The sequence below is a fragment of the Rhinatrema bivittatum genome, chromosome 7 (genome assembly GCF_901001135.1).
Source record: "Rhinatrema bivittatum chromosome 7, aRhiBiv1.1, whole genome shotgun sequence".
Lineage (NCBI taxonomy): Eukaryota > Metazoa > Chordata > Amphibia > Gymnophiona > Rhinatrematidae > Rhinatrema > Rhinatrema bivittatum.
Window position 1 is genome coordinate 240,859,987 of NC_042621.1, and position 15,236 is coordinate 240,875,222.

General features: G+C 39.2%; 1 protein-coding gene across 1 annotated transcript in view; it reads left to right on the forward strand.

Moving 5' to 3' along the window:
- The window catches only part of LOC115095811 (transcription elongation regulator 1-like protein), a 112,707-nt gene that overhangs the window by 55,658 nt on the left and 41,813 nt on the right, over positions 1 to 15,236 (forward strand). The window contains exon 3 of the mRNA XM_029609993.1: positions 6,708 to 6,797. Coding sequence (XP_029465853.1) covers positions 6,708 to 6,797 — 90 coding nt within the window. The remainder of the gene's footprint in view (positions 1 to 6,707; positions 6,798 to 15,236) is intronic.

The following is a 15,236-nucleotide window of genomic DNA, read 5'->3' on the forward strand; positions in this document are numbered from 1 at the left end:
ACACTTCATGAGGTTGGGGATAACACAATACACTCCAGACTTCAGGAAACTAAAAGATGGTGTACCGTTCCAGATATTGCACCATATGTGAATGTTCAACATAACCTTAACTTTAAAGGCACCTGATTTTATTAAAGTAGTGTCTTGTTCTGTTTTGGGGATCAGAGATTCTCACCCCAGTCCTCAGTGACCACCTGGCCAATCTGGTTTTCACATTATTCACAATGAATATGCATGGGACAGATTTGCATATGTTGGAAGTGGTACATGCAGGAGGGGTCCCACTATTGTGGGAGGGGTGTCACTGCAATAGTGGACCCCCTCCGCCAAAAAAGCATTGTGGCTCTATGGTGCATTCTTTTGTGTCACAGCCAAACTCCATGCCACAAAAGAATGCGGCAAGTGGCCCTTTAATGTGATAGCAGCCTCAACCTCAAGGGACTGCCATTGCTTTAAAGGGCCGCTGGCACAAAAAATAAAAGAGACAGCAAATGGGTGCTGACCTCTGTCTCAACCCGGGTCCATGGGTTGCGGGGGTCCAACTCCCCAAAAAAGTAAAAAATAAAACACTTTAGCACACAGTGATGGCCCCCTCCACCTTCCCCCATGTCCATCAAGAAGCTCCCTCCCACCAAGTTCATCAAGATGCCCCCCAACCCCTAAGTCTATCATCAAGACCCTGCCCTCCAAAAAAGGAGCTGGTCTCCCACCCCTCCACACCTTCCCCATGATCTCCCCCAAACCTGTCAAGGGTTACCCATGGGGCCAAGTGCACCCTTGCACCCAGCCCAGTCGGTTCCATTTTCCCAAATAGCACCGACCTGACCTTGCCCCAGTCATGTGCAGTAAAATAATTTTAGCGATCTAGGGTTTTAAAATTGTAGCTCAAACATTTTCTTGTTTATTTAGGCAATGTAGACAAGTTGGATATTTTATTCTGTTCTTACATAGCCATCTTGATAGTAGGACATTAATATATTAATGAGAAATGCTTGATATTATAAGAGGAAAAACTCAAAACTGTGCATTAAGCTCATGACAAGATTTATTTAATTTAATTTTTTTTAACAAGAAGATGAGATCTCAATTAGAGGGTCCAGCATTTGGAATAAATTTGGACAACTAGGGGTTCTAATCATTTTCTAGTCTCCAGCAGTCTCTCTTAAGGCACTGATTTGTTTTTAATGATGTTTTTTGAGCTGTTTGTGACATTGAGTGCTTCCTTGATTAGATTAGATTTTAGTGCAAACAGTATTATCCACTGATAATTTCAAGAAAGAATAAGAAATTATTCAGAGAGTAGATCATAGTAAATTACTATTATATATAAATTAATATTAGTCAATATTCAGAAAAGCAGTGAGTGGACAATTTGAGCAGACAGCTTATCTGGCTAAAGTTAACCAAATAATTTGTCCTAGATATTCAGCAGGACATGTCTTCTTCTGAATATACTCTCCTAAAGTTATCAGGATATATGTACTCTGATAGCTTTAAATCTAGCCAGCTATATTTGAATATAGTCAGTTAGTTAAAAGTTATACAGCCAGATAATTTATACCTTAACGGCTATATTCAAAATATAGCTGGTTATGTGCCAAAACAAAAATCATTTCGGCCCTCTAGGTCTGATCTCCTCCCACCCCTACCCTGCTAAAGGACAAAAACTGTTATTGGACACAGTACTCAATGTATTCCCCCAAAAAAGTATAATAGTTGTGAACCCATCAGTCCAAAGAGCATATCCTCTCCTTTCCTCCTTAAACTCAAGAAATAAATATGGCTTTTGGGTCCCCTCCTCATGCCCATCTTCCCCCATGAACTTCCATGCGAGCATCCACCCCACCTGGCACCCTCCAAAAGGCCCAGTGCCACTGGAAGAATGATACAATTGTTCTACTCCCAGAGGCGTCAAGTGTTACTGTGTCAGATAATACACCTACAGCAACACTTGAAGCTGCCAGGCCTGGTATGATTGTACCACATTCCCGGGTTTGCATCAGGATTGCAGGGGTGGGGGACAGAAAAAGGAGGGGAAGAGTGAGTATGAGGAGGATGCCGGGAGGATGCACATATGTCTTGAATTTGTGGGAAGATCCTTCTCAGGCCAATTAGCCTGCAACTTTTACATCTTCTGGGGCACTGAGTTAGATTGAATGACTTAACACTAGTTTTAGGTCTTTTTTTTAGTGGGGTTGAGGTTCAAGTTATCTGAGCATACTTATTCGGTAGCTTTTGGACTATTCTGAGGCAGTCCTATAGTTAGTAGGGGTGTGCATTCGTATTGAACATAAATGTAAAACGCTACTTTTTTTTTTTTTTAACTTAAAAAAGTGATGAGACATAAACGATCGGATTTCCAACTTATTCAACATAGCTATGTTGAATAAGTTGGAAATCGCGATTGTTGATCCAAAATAAAAATTTAAACCCCTCACCTTCCTTAATCCCCCCCCAAAGACTTACCACAACTCCCTGGTGATCCAGCGAGGAGTGAGGAGGCCATTTCTGAAATTCTTTGCGAGGAGCACGTGACGTCGGCGCCACGTCGGAGTGACGCGTCGTCACGTGATTCCCCGCGGGTTCGCGCCGGAATGCTCGTTCGGCCCAAAAGGAACTTTTGGCCAGCTTGGGGGGGTCAGGAGGCCCCCCCAAGCTGGCCAAAAGTTCCTTTTGGGCCAGACGAGGGTGCCGGAGGGAACTCGCGGGGAATCACGTGACGCCGCGTCACTCTGACGTGGCGCCGACGTCACGTGATTCCCCGCGGGGTCGCTTCCGGGATCCTCGTTCGGCCCAAAAGGAACTTTTGGCCAGCTTGGGGGGGGCCTCCTGACACCCCCAAGCTGGCCAAAAGTTCCTTTTGGGCCGAACGAGGATCCCGGAAGCGACCCCGCGGGGAATCACGTGACGCCGCGTCACTCCGACGTGACGCCGACGTCACGTGCTCCTTGCAAAGTTGGTCAGAAATGGCGTCCTGACCCCGCTGGACCACCAGGGAGTTGTGGTAAGTCTTGGGGGGGGGGGGGGGATTAAGGAGGGTGAGGGGTTTAAATTTTTATTTGCACATATGGACATATACTCAACTCATTGAATTCTGTTTATGTCCATATTGACCGCAAATGGGACCCCCTTTGGACATATGGACATATGAACTTAAACTTTTGCTCTGCACATCCCTAATAGTTAGCTATCTTATGGCCTGATTCATGAAGGAATTTTCCCATAGACACAGGATGGGAAACCTTAAGTAAATCAGACTTTAGCTGGATAATGCTGAGAATTGGCTAAGTTAGTCTAATAACTCTGTTCCCCTCAGGAACACCCTCAGACTGCTCTTGAGTTAACGAGAAGTTTTTAGCCAGCTAGATATTTTTCTGGTTAAGTCAAGGCTAGTCAAAGTGGCAGGAATTTTAAGCCCCGACATTTGGCCAACTAAGGGGGTCATTTATCAAAATGTGCTAAGGCATTTTTGCATGCGTTAAGGGCTTATCGCATGCGAAAAGCCCTGTTAACGCATGTGATAGCACCATATCGTATGGTGCGATGCAAATTTGGAAAACAGAAGGAGTTAGGGGCGGGCTGGGTTTGCCTGTCTGCGAAGAGCTATCGCACAGACTTAACGCCAATTTTAACTACATCTTTTTGGGTAGCGTTAAGCTGTGCGATAGCTGCCGTGACCGGGTAGTACAGTTTGATTACCTTCCATGATGTCCCCCGCAAGGCCTATTTTAGGTGAATTGGGGCTCCCAGCACATCAGAGAGAGAGAGAGAGAGAGAGAGAGAACCTAGCCATAATGTCGTCTCCCTAGATAGGTATTTGTATCCCTATGGTACCTTGTAACATCAAGCTAGGTGGAGAGAACATTGCCCAAATCTTATCTTGGAGTGAGTTTCCTCTCTCCGTCGGTCCTAAGATCTTCACAAGAGACCACTGTTCTGTTCGTATGTCTCATTTTCAATGTCAAAGTGGCCCCTAACCCCCTACACTAATAGGTGGGCCTACCATAGGGATAGAAAAACCTATCTAGGGAGACAACATTATGGCTAGGTTCTCTCACTCTCTCTCTCTAACAGGTCTGGCACCTATCACAAAGTCTGATAATGTTATCACAATTTGCATAAACCACACCCCTTTTGCTATCGCATGCGATACTTACAGCATTTTGATAAATCTAGGCCTAAGTTCCTTATTTAGCCAGACAATTGTGCTGAATATGGACCCCTTTATTCTTAAAACCAGTCCTAAAAATATTCAGTTATAAAAGCAAAAATAAGTAGTGTAAGATAAAATGTTATGATATTGCAGATTCTAGCTGACACTTCTATTTTTGTGATACTTTTGTAAATATCAAGGTCTCTTTGTTTTTGACTGTGAAATAGTTTCATTTCATCTTCATCTATTCTTTCAATCTATTGCAGGGTTATGCAAACCTGACCTGGGAATCCCAAGGTCAGTTGGGTTTTCAGAATATCCTTGCATAAGATAAATTTGCATATACTGGATTCTCAGTCTTTGCAGATTTACATAATCCTGAAAACCCAACAGGCTGTGAAGTTGCTAGGACAGGTTTGGGAATCACTGCTCTATTGGTTAAGGATGTTCTAAACAGTATCTCATGGTTCAAAAATATTTTTTCAAGAACATGAAAATATTTGTTTTCTTCTAGAATCTTATGGCAAACTTCTTCATGCCATAAATTTGCAATTTACTAAAGTAATTTGGCTTCTGTGTTCATCTGCGTGAATGCACAGAAATAAACATTATATAAAAACCAAAACATTTTTATTGGACTAGCTTGATACATTTCTTGTCTAGCCTTTCAGAGTTAGTACTCTCTTCTTTAGGTCAGATTTCAAATGAGCCAAAATTGACATTACCAGGAAATATAAAGTAGAGTGGCTATCATAAGTGAATCATAAAAGACAGATAAACATATTGGAGAGAGAGAGAGATGCTGTTTCATGTTGCTTAATATGTCTCTCAGAGCACAAAAATATCATTCATATTGGCCCTTTTTCATATGAAATGATGGTCTAATGTATTGTTCTAATCTGTCTCATTCATTGTAAGAGGCTGATGTACAGCAGTGTGTTGAATTTCATGCAGAAGTCACAATTTCCACATGTATATTTTCTTCTGGGACGTATATGCAAATAAGCCGAGCAGAAAACCTTTGTGCTGCAGAAGTTTTCTAGATCCAGCTTCACAACTTCTTTTTGCAACTTTTTGCAAAAACCAGCCGACAAAGGCTTTTTCAGACATATTTTAGTACTAGAACATAGTTAACAAGCTGCTTTGCAGGATTTTCCATCACGGCAGTTCATTAACTTTTAATTTGCATAACATTTCTCAAGAATAAATTTATGTCTGTAAATTCTCTACATGCAATTCCAAACAATTCATATGTTAAAAGGGAAATGTGTGCACTTAAGCCCAATTTAGGCACACAAGTTGCCTTTTTATGCACAAAGCAGACTTTGCAAATTTCAGCGCATTTTAATATATCGGTCTCTAACTTTTGATTCAGATATGATGGCTGGTGAATTTAGCAGTTCATTTTAGAAGGTTAGAATGCACATGAAAACTTGAAAGTTGATTGTACAATGTGCAACAAGCTTTAATTTGCATATTTTCATTATAAAAATGAAGGAAAAGCTACTGCCATGCTATCTAATAGCAGAACCAGAAGTGTCATTAGTGCTTCATAGTACTGTACATTGAGACCTCCATTGTTGTGCTCCATTGGTACAGTTCTCTGTGTGAGCTTGTTATTCAGTTTCATCCAGGCATTTGAAGAAACTGCAGTGAAAAATGTTATTCCACTTGACACAGTGATACAGACAATGTTGTGTTAAATGCACTGAAGAAAACTGCAGCAGATAAAGAGAATAAAAAGAAAGTGATCTGTAAACAAATTAAGAAACTAAGATTACAGAGTCCCCCTAACAAGTGATAAAAGACAAATGATTAAAATGCTGTTAGAAGCTAATTTACTAGATTAAAATGATGATAAATGTAAGTGATCATATGTTATTATGCAGAAGAGAAAATTCTGTTCAGCTGGGAGGTGAAACTTAGAAATAAATTTTCTGAGTGGGTGAGCTACAATTTAAAATTAAAATGGGGCATCAGGAAATTAGTTTTATACCAGTTTTCTCCTCTATATTGGTATCTTACCTAGTTCCTCTTTCCTTTAGTTATTGTTTCCATAGGTTAGGGAAAAGTATTTAAAAATGCCAGTCCTATAATAATTTAATGTATGTATACATTAATACATTCTCTAATTACTCTTGCTAATGATCTCATATATTTATATATTGTCAGCAATGTGAAATCTGGTCCAATTTTCTAATGAAGTGTAACATGGGTTCTCCATTTCCAAAAATTTTCATTGCTTGCTCATTTTTGCTTCTGTGTTGCTGGCTACGCTTCTAAAAGTTTTTTATAGCAGCTATTGGAGACTTCAGATTGTAGGAATTTTCATTTCACATATCTACCATTTAAAATATGCTTTTAGTGAATGTATATTGCTATATTCATTTCCTGAATCTGAACAGATGTTCTAGGTTGGATGTACAAAGTTAATATAGTATTTCATCTGTGAGTATAGAGTATCACTGGCATTTTTAATTTGCCTTCTTTCCAAAAGAACAGATGATCTTAGTCTACTGATTAAGGCATGTTCATTTTAATATTTTTTTTTCAGGTGTCAGCATTTTCAACATGGGAGAAGGAGTTGCACAAAATAGTATTTGATCCACGATATCTTTTACTAAACTCTGAAGAACGCAAACAGGTGTGTCTCAGCGCATATAATGGATTTAATTCAAGTCCTCTAGCATTGGTGTAAAGGCTGATTTTCCTTATTACATGTATGGAAGGATAGAGAAATATTTGTTTCTGCTGATGGTATTCAGCATATGGTTCAGTATTTTATAATCTGCCTTCTGGAATGCAGGACATGTGGGATGAAAAACTGTAGTTCTAAAAATGTGGAAAGAAGTCAAAGTTTAACTTAAAGCAGGAAGATTTTAGTATGCTTTGAGTTGAGTGGAATTTTAGATTTTCCTAAGATTTACTATGGAAAACCATCTGACTTTTTTTTTTTTCATTAAATATGGGTGAAATTGGAAACAATCTAGCAGAAAACTAAAGCAGATCCACAGATTGTAAGAACATTTTCCAGACCAATTTGGTGAACATGCAGCATCTTTTGCAGGTTCCTCAAATCTGTTGCTAAATCCCAAGAAGAGATTCACATAGGGGATAACTTTAAAATATGTGTGCACAAACCCATATATGCATGTATATGTGCGCACTGTAATCTACTTCTGCATTTTATAATCTGCCTGTATATGATGTACACAGGGTATAAAATACATGTAAATGTACCCGGCAACATGCACACACATGTAAAAAGCACGCAATTACATTATTACATTATCCAGACACGTTCCGTGTTATCCAGATACATAGTGGCACTTATATGGACAAGTTTAGAATTATCCAGCTAAGAAGCAACAAAGCTTTTATTTATCCTGATAAGGCATGAAATGTCACTTATCCAACTAAGGGGGTCATTTACTAAGGCTTTTCTCCCATTCTGTGTCTTTGGGGAAATGCTTTATAAATCAGTCCCTAAGTCAGATAGCCAGATAAGTCTAAAAAGCAGTACTTATCTGGCTATGGCACTTTTAAGATTTATCCAGCTATCTGAATTTTAAGACGTTTCCAGATAAGTAGTGGCTTTGCTGCTGGATGACTCAGAACTTGTACAGATAAGTGCCTATCTCAAGATTTATCCGGATAAATCAGAATTTATCCTAATAAATATCACACAACTGCTATATTTGCATATTTTTACATCTAACTTTAAAAACATGCATGGAGATTTTACCTGCATAATTTATTCACATTTACACATTTATCCCCCATAAATCAGCCTTTATGAGTATAAGTTTGGAGATTTTCTAACTTGCACATGGCAATGAAATAACCAGTTTTACCAATTAGTCTACCAGTTCACATAGTCCATCTTCAGGTTATCAAGACCCTCCTGGCTCTACAGCCTGAAGTCCCCCCATTTCACCAGACTCCCCCCCCCCCCCAATCCAGTCAGTATTTCACTTTTAAAACATTTACGATCACTTACTCCAAATATAGAGTAGGTGTAAACATATACAAGTAAGCTCCCAAATTTAGATGCGTAAATTGCTTATAAGATAGCAACTTGCTTGTGGAAATGTTGGCCCCTCCCCGAAATGCCACAGCCCCCCCCCCCCCCCCCCTTTTTTACACATGCACATTTACTCATGGACCCTTACTTATGCATGTATTTTGAGGATTATAAACTACGGTAGCATATATGTGAGTATATTGTAACGGCTCACCGCCAGCGCTGCCCCGGGGTGCCGGTCCTCTGCCTCTCGGACAGGCCTTTCGTGAGTCCCTGATATCCCCGGAGTCCTTCAGCCGCTCTTAACTCCCTGGGTTCGAGTCTCCGCAGGCCCTGGGTTTGCTGGGCTTCCAGGTTCTCCTTGTACGGAGTTGGGGGGTGAAACAGCCCCCCAATCCCCAAAGATAACACAGAGAGACAGTTTCTTCAAAGCATTTTTATAAGGCAATAGAAGGATCTATTACATTTACTCCTTCCCATCCCCCGCCTCCACCAGTTCTTGGTGGCTCAAAACCTGGACAAATGAACCTGCCCCCAAGTACTCCGGCTCCCTTACAATCAGTACTTGAGCAGAGTTGCCTTTCGAATCGCCCACGTCTATATTTAAATACCAGATACACCAGGCTCTTCAGAGCCCTTCTCCCCAACTTCCTTTAAGGTGTAAGTTATACCTCTCCGCTTTCTGGCTACTCTGTATCCATATAAGAGCTGGAGGATTCTTCTCCCCCAGAACCTACCTCCATCTCCTCCTCCTCCTGCCTCCTGGAGCTGCCCTTTTCTGGCCATTGCCACCATGTAGGCACGCCCTCTTCCTCTAACTCCATCGGTTCACCTGTGTCTGACTCGTTATTCTCTGAGTCTGCCACCTGTTCGCCTTCAGGCTCTCCCCACGGGTCAGGTGGTAGCTCTAAGAACCTGGGATTTGTAGTTTTTCTTGTCCTCCCTTGCGCCCTCTGCTGTCTGGCTCTGGTATTACCTGCCATCCTATGTTTTCTTGTCTGTTTCTGCCCCTGGCAGTGCTGCACTGCATCACAATATGCTACTTTACATGAGTATATGCTGATTTTTAGTTGCACAACTTTTGAAAATTCACTTTACATTTCTTCTTATGTCTTACTATTACTACTACTATTACTACTTATCACTTCTATAGCTGTTGACATATAAGACAGTCCCTGGTAAATAGAGCTTAAAATCATCAAGACAAACATACAGGGCAAAAGAAACTTTGGAAATTTTTCTATTAACAAAATGGTTAAAAATCAATAAAGCTATAAAGAAGATAATCAGGAATTAAGATTTAAAAGCATCTTCACTAAGGTATATTTGTAGACTGGATTTAAATAAGGCAAGAGAGAGAGCATGATGCATCAACTGAGGAAGTCTATTTGAAGCATACAGTGCAGCCAGGTGAAAAGTAGAGTCGGGAATGGCAGTAGAGGAGATGAGCATAGAAAGGAGTAACTTGCCTGATGACTGGAGTGCATGAGGAGGAGTATAGGAAGAGGTTAAAGAGGATAGGTGGTGAGGAGCTGCAGAATGAAGGCTCTAGTAGGTGAGTGAGAAGAGCCTGATCTGTATGCAGAAACAGATTGGTAGCTAATTTACAGACTTGAGGAGAAAGGTTATATAGCAACTTTAGTGAAAGATAAGGCAGCTGAATTTTGTATACATTAGAGAGAGATGGTTCACTGGTAGATCTTTGAGGAGCAGGTTTCAGTAGTCTAAACAGGAAGTGATGAGAGAGTGGATAAGGGTATTAGTAGTGTGCTCAGAAAGGAAAGGAAGAATTTTGGTGATGTTATAGAGAAAGAAACACATTTTAGCAATGATTTGAATATGAGTAGAGAAGGAGATAGAGGAACCGAAGATGAACCAAAGATATGGGCTGAGGGGACTGGGAGGATTACAATGTTGTCCACAGAAATAGAGAAAGGAGGAAGAGAAGAAGTGAGTCTTGGGGGAAAGATGATAACCTCTGTCTTGGCCATCTTGAGAATAAGCTTGCAGTAGGACATGCAGGCAGCAATGTGACAGGCAGCAATGTGACTGATACTGGATTTCTGATTACATTTCTGGTATAGAGAGGTAGATTTGAGAATCATCAGCATAAATATGGCATTGAAAGCCATAAAGGGAGATCAAAGTACCAAGGGAATTAGTATATAGAGAGAAGAGAACAGGGCCCAGGAAGGAACCCTAAGACAGACCAATTGATAGTGGGATTGTAATAGAGGAGGATCTACCAGAGTGCACACTAAACATGCAATGGGAAAAGTAAGAGAACTAAGACATGATGGAATCCCAAAACCCAAGTGAGGACAGAGTATCAAGGTGTAGATGGTAATTAACAGTATTAGAAGCAGCAGATAGTCAAGGAGTATAAGGATTAAGTAAAGACTTTTGGTTTCAGTGACAAACAGGTCATTGGAGACTTTGAGAAGGGCTCTTTCTGTGGAATGTAGAGGCCAAAAAACAGATTAGAGTGGATAAAGAATGGCTTGAGAAGAAAGAAAGTCAGGACAGTGGTGATGAACAAAATGTTCAAGTAGTTTGGAAGCAAAAGGGAGAAAGGAGATGGGATGATAGTTATCAAGTCAGGTAGTATCCTGTGAGGGTTTATTGAGGAATGATATGATCACAGCATGTTTGAAGGCTGCAGGGACTGTAGCAGTGGAAAGTGAAAGATTAAAGATATGGTAGAAGGAAAGGATGGCTGCAGGGGCAATAGAGCTTGAGGACCTAAGTGGGAATGGGATGAGAGGAATAAGTAATGAGTTTAGAGGAGGAGAGAAGATAGGCAGTATCCTCCACTGCGATTTCAGAACAGGAGGAGAGGGTGGTGGGGGCCAGTGGAAAGGTAAAGACAAGAAGTGGGGGAGAGTAGGATAGAAGTCACTTGGTTGAAAACTAGAGACTAATTTTGAAAACCCTGTGATGAAACCAGTCTGGGCAGAAAGGAATGGGGGGGGGGGGGGGGAGAGAAAGAAGAGGAAGTTTGAGGAGGGAATTGAGTGTTGCAAAGAGTCTGTGAGGGTTGGAAGCAAGGGAATTTGTCAGATAGACTTAATAGTCTTGCTTGGCAAGTGCAATAGCAGACTAGAAAGAGGTCAGCATGAGTTTGAAATTTAAAAGTCGGCATAGGAATGGAATTTTAGCTATAGAGGTTCTACAGAGTGGGCAGAGCAAATTCTAGAGTGTACATAATTTTGTGTACACAGGGACAGGGCAAATCAGAACACTTCAATTCAGAAAAAGATTTTAAAATATAATTTATTCAGCTGTTTATAAGAAATTCCAAGACAAGTGTTCTGGGAGATACAATATAACTGCCCTCTATCTGTAATACCTTGCATCTCCCTGAATCTCTGACATGCCCTGACTTATATAATCAAAAATACAACATTCCCGAAGTTTCCAGAATGAATGACGTGACTGCTCAAAGACTTCTTCTACAAAGATACCTTAGGCTGTTGTCATGACAATCTATCATGTATAGGAAATGCTTGTGATGACACCCCCCATTCAATTGTAAAAATCATTCTATACTAGTCCTTCCTGAACCCTCCTCCCATCATACAAGTTCCTGTATCACTCTGGCTTTGATGCAATGTATTCTCTTCTGTTCTTCTTTTGTTATTCTTTGTTTGTGTAAACAAATCGCAGTCTGGGTCTTGAATAGAAGCTAGACTTGAATTCCACTTCTTAGCACCAGGATTCATTCAAAACTGTCACCTCACAGGATCTTCTTTTTCAACTAGTTTCTGTTAGTTGAAATATGTATCTGCAAGACAACAGCTTGCATCTTGGACTCAGTTTCTCTGTATTGTGAAGCAAATGTGCCATTAAATAGGCCTCTCTCCTGTTGTTGCCAGCAAATCTGTCTCAGAGATTTTCTGCAAGTCATGCTCAGAAAAGCACTCAAAGTTCATTCACCTCTTGACAAGCCAAAGTACAGCAGAGGTGTCTGGGAATTATTGGTTGTCTGCTCGGCCTATTCTTCATTTCCCTCTATGGGACACCTTTAATGGACAGGTGTCACATCAACCAGTCTTCGATGATAAGCCATGACAGAGGAACTTAAAAGTGTATCCTAACCACTAACCTTGGTATTTATCAGGTGTAGTGCATACGTGTGTGTCCCTCTAGATTCCTAATTAATATGAAGGATGCTCCCACAAGCATTTACTAGTTAATCAAACAATAACATCAAAACTAATTTTCACTAGGTAGCTATTAGCTCTATAATGGAGCTATACAGATACCTGCATTATAAAAAAAAACCCCTACTTCATAATAACATAATCACATATGTTATCTTTCAGAATCAAGTAAGTACATAATAGTGGTATAACAAGTAAATATAAGTACACAGAGAGACTAGTATGAAAGTACTATGTTTCTCATATAATACTAGGTATACTGGGCAAATCTTTTCAATGAATACTGTTGTTGTGAACAACTACCCAGGATAATATTCATTAAAATGACAAGCAGGGATATAATCAATGCATCTTACCAGGAAAGTAAAGAAACCAATAGAATAGAAGAAACAAGAATCAATAGAAGAACTCATACTGTGTTATGCATACATGATGTAAAAGTGTTGCAAAGCATAAGACATATTCTAGTCATATGCTGTAATGATGGAAGATCAAATACAAAGGCATATGCATGATAGACAAAGGCATAGCAAAAGTCTGAAACATCATACTAATTCTGTAGGGTATTTATAGTGCTATCCAGTATTATGACAACAAACTGTAGCAGTGGGAGCACTCACTGTATGGACAGTCCTAATTCACTTGTGGCAGTCATATGTCCAAGAGATAATACATCTGTGTATGGCAAATATTAATTTTTAAGGTAGATGATGGCTAGTAATACTGCTTCGTCTTCAGATACTTCTAGGGGAAATAGGGCTCATACCCTTCTTATATGATGGTAAGTCTAAATATATTGGGGATAATCATAACAATAAATGAAAGCTAACTCTGTGAGAAAGTCTTCAACATATTATGTGAACTATTTTGCAGAATTGATAAACCATCAGTGTAAGACTTTACACAGGGAAGAGAAAGAATGTAATACAAATAAAAAACAGAACTAAGGAAAAGTATATCTTCCCCTTTGGAATCCTAAATAGAAACCAACTAGCTTATAAGTCACAGATAGAGTTTATAGTGAAAAGGCCAAAATAAAAAGAAAAGAACAATGAGCAATTAATATGCCGAAAGATATAGTAATAGAATGTTGCAGATCCCTATAGCAGAGCTCCTCATGTGTAAGGTATGTTTTTGTTTCAAGGAGAACAATCTCATAATAAGTATCACAGACTACACTAGTAAGAAATCTTTGTGAAAGAGAGTGAAACAGTCATTAGGTAAAATCTAGTAAATAGTGTCATAGGAAAAAGATATTCAAAGAAGGGTTCAGCAAAGACATTAGAATATTGAAATATTAAAGATCAGCAAAGTGATTACCCCAAGTGCAAGCTGCAAAACAAAAGAATAGGAATAGCTTATAACTTAGGCTGGTGTGGAAGAGAAATATAAAGAGATCTCCCTCTTGAACCCTAAATTATCATATTAAAATCACACTGAGACACAACACCCTCTATGTGATCAAAGCAGCTTCCATAGATAAAGATAAAAAAAACCTAGTACATATACATTTAACTGATTCAGCATATAAGTATTATAAAATCTAAGACTGGAACATACTGCTTAACTTGGAACATACAAACTAATAAAAACAGCATCACTTCAGATAGTATCATTAACTTGAAAACCTAAGTGCTGACAGAAATGAAAGAACCTAAATTCTGCATAAAGTCATTCCCACAAAACATAGAAAAAAACAAAAAGCAGGTATAAATTGTAAGCCTTGCAGTCCATATAATAGGTAAGAACGTCTGTGACCAAGAATAATTTCTGCATTCAGTGCATATATAGTTCTTTTAGTAGGATTCAGTGATGATGTCAAGGCAAAATCTCTTAGCTCCTTAGATTAGATGCATGTGTATGAAGTCAAACCTAAATAAAAGTGCAACAAATCTGATTAAGTAGTAAGAAAATACTTTTATGTCACGTACTCCCTATATTTAATTTGCCAAATAATCCCCACATTATTTCAAAACATCATGCAATGGTCCAGACCACAAACATAAATACTCAGACTGTATATTAAAACATATATGTCACAGAACTGACTACATAATGCATGCATTCATTCATTCCTCCTTGTACACATGTAACATAGAACAGACAACATGACAAACTTTTGAGCTCAAAAAGAAAAACGTCTTTTAAAATATAAAAGAATTGGATCGATCCACAAAAGAAAACAAAAACTCAGGATTAAAAATAGAATAGATCTATTAAAAATGAAAAAGGAATCCAACTGGAATAAACTGCATTCTTCATCTCCCATAGAACAGAGACAGATGCGCTTTGTGCTTTGGTACCCTGGAAAGAAATCTAATATATAACAGTTAATATAATGATTAAAATGAAAATTAAAACATAACATTACAGGTTCCTTAAAAGTCAAACTACTGATATACCTTAATTCAGAAAAAAACAGTCATAAAGCTACTTTCCTTTCTCTGTTGGTCCACCTCTAGGAGGCGCTGTCCCCGGTGATAAGAGCTACTTCCTTTTACAAATCTAAAATCTTTTTTGTTTTCAACTTACCAATTGTAACTTATTCCCTCTTTCTCCTTCTGAATCTACACACTTACAACCGCTCTACTCAGCCGCTCCCCAGGTGTAAAGTGAAAGTGAAACTGCTGCCAAGCCCAAGCCATGCGGTCTGAGGACAAAAGACCCCAGACTAACTAGTGCTGGCTACCCCTCTGTTTTTTCAACTGTTCAATCTGAAAATAGCAGAACTTAATTTAGATTTTAATCAAATCATCAACTCATGTCCTGTCTCCCTAACATATATTAAAGAACATTTTGCAAAAAGTATTCTAAACCCGATGTAACACACAATCTATATACACTGTACAACAAATAAAATAAAAACATTGATACTTACAGATTTTTCCTTTTTTTT